The sequence below is a fragment of the Centruroides sculpturatus genome, unplaced genomic scaffold, assembly GCF_000671375.1.
Source record: "Centruroides sculpturatus isolate CEXI.00-Female unplaced genomic scaffold, Cexi_2.0 scaffold957, whole genome shotgun sequence".
Classification (NCBI taxonomy): domain Eukaryota; kingdom Metazoa; phylum Arthropoda; class Arachnida; order Scorpiones; family Buthidae; genus Centruroides; species Centruroides sculpturatus.
Window position 1 is genome coordinate 304,034 of NW_019385314.1, and position 4,433 is coordinate 308,466.

The 4,433-nt window shown below is 30.8% G+C and overlaps 1 protein-coding gene across 1 annotated transcript; it reads left to right on the forward strand.

Annotated features, from left to right (window-relative positions):
- Window positions 1-306: 306 nt before the first annotated feature.
- LOC111637525 (sialin-like) lies at window positions 307-3,019 on the forward strand. Its single transcript, XM_023383032.1, has 9 exons — window positions 307-315; window positions 363-593; window positions 658-832; window positions 907-1,040; window positions 1,108-1,257; window positions 1,321-1,453; window positions 1,540-1,695; window positions 2,261-2,346; window positions 2,423-3,019. Exons 1-9 carry the CDS (start codon window positions 307-309, stop codon window positions 2,567-2,569), a joined length of 1,221 nt encoding a protein of 406 aa, XP_023238800.1. The 3' UTR covers window positions 2,570-3,019.
- The last annotated feature ends 1,414 nt before the right edge of the window (window positions 3,020-4,433 follow it).

The following is a 4,433-nucleotide window of genomic DNA, read 5'->3' on the forward strand; positions in this document are numbered from 1 at the left end:
ATGCATGTTTAAACATTATATTTGCAATAACTGTTTTTAAGATATGCAACAGATGGTAATGTAAAAAGGTAAGTTAAAAAATATGGGGGCACTTGATTTTTTTTATCTTAAAGTGGGCGGTGGTCAAAATAAGTTTGAGAACCTGTGTACAATACCATAGTATTTGAATCTGTTTGAGAATGTTTGTATTTAGAATTAATCTACGAGTGGGTGGTCTCAGAGTGTTAAGTGTATGACATAATAACAGTGTGGAAGGAATCTTCTTAATGACGATGTGTTACGTTTATTGAGTCGTCATATTAAACGATGATTTCAGTAATAATCCTTTATTAAGTGCATCAACTTTTATTGCTATTCTTTAGGGTTCTTATGTATGGACACAACCCACTCAAGGAATAATTCTGGGAAGTGAATATTACGGTTTCGTATTTGCCGAACTCGTTGGAGGGACCATTACTTTTTTATTCGGTCCAAAAAAAATTTTCATAATTTCTTCATTACTCTCTTCAATATTATGCATTTTAACACCGTTTTGTGCAGATGTCGGTGTTTCAGTTATATCATTATGTCAAGCTATCTTCGGATTTGGACAGGTAAAAATTAACTTTTATAATGCCTTTGAAGACAGGAGAATAATAAGAATCATTTTAATCGTAGGGTCTTGTATTTTACGGATCTTTTACACTGTTAGTAAGATGGAGTCCAGAAAACGAAAAATCCACATTATCATCAGTTTCATTATCTGGTATGCAAGTCGGTACGTTTGTTGGTTTAATTACGACAGGATATATCTGTGAACACATTGGATGGCCGTTTAGCTTCTACATATTTGGTGAATAAAAACATACAAATGCTTTACCAATGTATTTATGCGACTATATCCTTTGTAATTTGTATATTTGACAGGTGTATGTGGGATTGTCTTTTCTTTATGTGTCACGTTTACAGTTTATGACAGACCTGAAAAACATCCTAGAATATCTGACAAAGAATTGACGTTTCTTAACGAATGCGTAACAAACGTCGCCTCAAGAGAAACGGTAATATTATTTTTTGCTGTAATTTATTTCGATTAATCACTCATAAATACATTTTTACTTGAAACAGAAGTTGAATATTCCCTGGAAACAAATTTTAACATCCAGAGTAGTATGGATATTAGCTCTGACGAAAATTTGTGTTGGTTTCGGTTATTATACAATATTGACTAAGATTCCATCATATTTAGAGATTATTCTTCACTTTCCTATCCAGCAGGTATGCTCATTTTTATAAATAAGTTTTACATGAACAAATTTATGAATATTATCCGTGTTTTAGAATGGAATTGTGAGTGCATTAGTTTATTCAGTGGATGCTATAGCGATATTTATTTCTGGTTTCATTGCTGATTTCATAAAAGCTCGTAAATATTTAAGTATAACTAATATCAGAAAACTTTGCGAGACAATTGGTAAGAAACTGCAGTCTTAGTTTTATAAAATTTTTTCTAAAATTTCAGTCAAAACTTTAAAACGTATTTCCATATTTCAACTGTAGCTACGTGTGGTCCGGCATTAGGCATCTTAGCGATTTCATTTCTAGGCTGCGAGAGTACAAATGTAATTATTTGTTTAATGATTGGAATGGGATGTTTTGGCTTTAATGTTTCAGGAGATGTTGCAATAGCGCTTGATTTAGCTCCAGAATTTGCAGGTAAGTTATTGTTTTTGTTAATTTTAACAATATACTGTATTTACTTAAATCGTTTTTCCTGACAAAATGTCAAATTGTGAAACTGTTCTAACGAAATTAAGTGATAGTATCTAAACAGCCAGAAAATTGACTCGGTATCCAGAATTGAAACAATGTTGGGCACCGTTTAATTGCATTGCTGAAATTAAACAATATTTTTTCGGTTTGGCCTAAACATTTTTGTAAGTTTTCAAAACGGATGAAGTGTTGAAAAGCTCGATATTATCATAAAGCCGATCAAATATTCATGTTTTTGCAACATGAATATTTGATATTCTTATTTTTATGGTACCCATCTACGGTTTTGAGTTTAAACATTTTTGTTTAGAAAATTTTCGGGATAATATTCCCAAATTATAGTTCGTTTTTTAACACGACCTCTGACCTATTAAGAATCTGAAAATAAGTCGAAATCTGTAGATTTTGTCATCTAAAAGATGAACAATAAAGATTGTAAAATTTTTGGATAACAAAAAATATTTTATTTAATGTTTAATAACTTTTACTTAATTTAATTTCGATCTAGGTGTCATTTACGGATTGACTGATAGTTTATATAACGCTGCAGGTATATTTTCACCCTATGTTGCTGGAGTTATATTAGATAAAAACGTAAGTGCAAACTTCTTCTAATTTATGTTTACTTATATAACATATTCATAATTTTTTTATTAATTTTTCATATAAGGAAGGAGACATGATTCAATGGAGCTACATGTTTTATATGGTCTCTTCGGCTTACATTCTGGGTGGTGTAATTTTTATATTTGGAGCTACTGCAAAAGTTCAACCTTGGGCTACCATTAATACAGACAAGAAACAAGACGACAATTAATCATGAATATAAATCGAATTTTATTTGGAACGATAAAAATTTTGCTTATAGAATAATTAGAAGCCAAGACATGTAAAATTAGATATGGTAGATATAGTAGCAAAATTTCTGTCATTGCCCTGTTTCTAATTTTTGATAGTAGAAAAATATATTAGTTTGATTACAGAAGACAATAAGAGACAGATATTGTGATAATTAATCACATTTGTTTAAATCATTCCAACAACAATTTATCATAATCTCTAAAAAACGTATATTATTATTCGAGCAAATCATTGAATTAATTACCCAGACTCGATTTTTGGTCGGGTTGTTTAGATTTTTAGGTTTACGATCGATATAAATTTTCTGTCTCTTTCTACATATAAAACTCTCTCTATATGTAATAAAAACGTTTATTACAAATGTGGAAGTATTAAATTTTATTTTACCTTATTTTAACTACAGTAAGACCTATATTAAAAATGTATAAATATTAACTTTGCTTGAATTATTACATGAACTCGAAAAAATAATTAAAGTTTTACTTTATATTAATGTGTGAAGTTTAATAATTTATAATATAATTTTAAAAAATTGCAAGTTTGTAGTGAAACAATCGCATGAAAAATTTGCCTTATTGCCTTTGCCTTATTGTTAAAATAAAATTAATTTAATTAAGATCTGTGATTGAAAAATTAATTTTGTGATTTACAAAACTTATTAAATTATTTCACAACGTATACCGAATTACAGTGGAATCCCGGTTAACGAACGTCCTGGTTAACGACAAATCGGTTAACGAACTTTTATTTTGCAAAAATTTTGTCTCGGATAACGAACAAAATTCGGATAACGAACGTAACGGTATTTTGTGTCAAACTTTAGTTGGTGTTAGGCATGTGCGAGTTAAGCATTGCTTTTCCGAGTGTTTGTGCTATACTTACTTTTTCAGTTTTGTGATTTATATATTTAATCAATATGGTATGAAAGAAAGAAAAATGTCATAGTGGCAATAGAAAACGACAACGCAATATAAACGACAATGCGCTATCGTATTTGAGAAAAATTTTGATTAAAAGAGTAAGACAATCAACTTTAGATCAATTTCTTGTTCCTTACGCAAAGAGTTTGTTTCTTAGTTAAGTTATGGCAACGCAACACTTGGGCGATCTGACTATGGGGATTGCCTTCTGGGAGGTATTTTTAAGGAAAACTGGCCCCTATTTAGGCGTTACAGATGGAAAACTCCACGTGGCCAGTCCGTCTGAGCGAGGTGCGAACCCACAAACGAACTCCCCGTGTTCAAGGTACGAAGACCACTTAGCCACTGATGGGTATTTTTACCGAAAGAGACTTCGACTCGAAGAATCTTCCGATGAAGTGTTACCCGTTATTTTTTTGGAGGGGATTCCCCTTCTAAGCATTGTTATTTTTTTGGAGGGGATTTCCCTTCTAAGGTTTGTATATCTCCACTTTTCCGCCACTAACTACAACAAAAAAGGTATGTACAGTGCTAATTTATTAAAGAAAGTTTACATGTTTGTTGCTGTAATGATAGATACTACGTTTTCCTACGTTTTCATCAAAGAAAATTACTGTATATTACAAATAAAATGACAAAAATTTCAAAGACAAGAACGGATTAATTCCATTTGCATTAATTACTATGGGAAAAATTGCTTCGGTTAACGAACAATTCAGTTAACGAACGGAGTCGAGAAACGGATTAAGTTCGTTAACCGGGGTTCCACTGTATTGATATTTAGAAGTGAATAAATAGAAAAAAATAACTTTTTTAGAAACTAGAACTACAATTATTTAGACATCGAACTTCTGATGATGTCTAACATTGAATAATATTAAAAAATTTGTTCTTACCAGA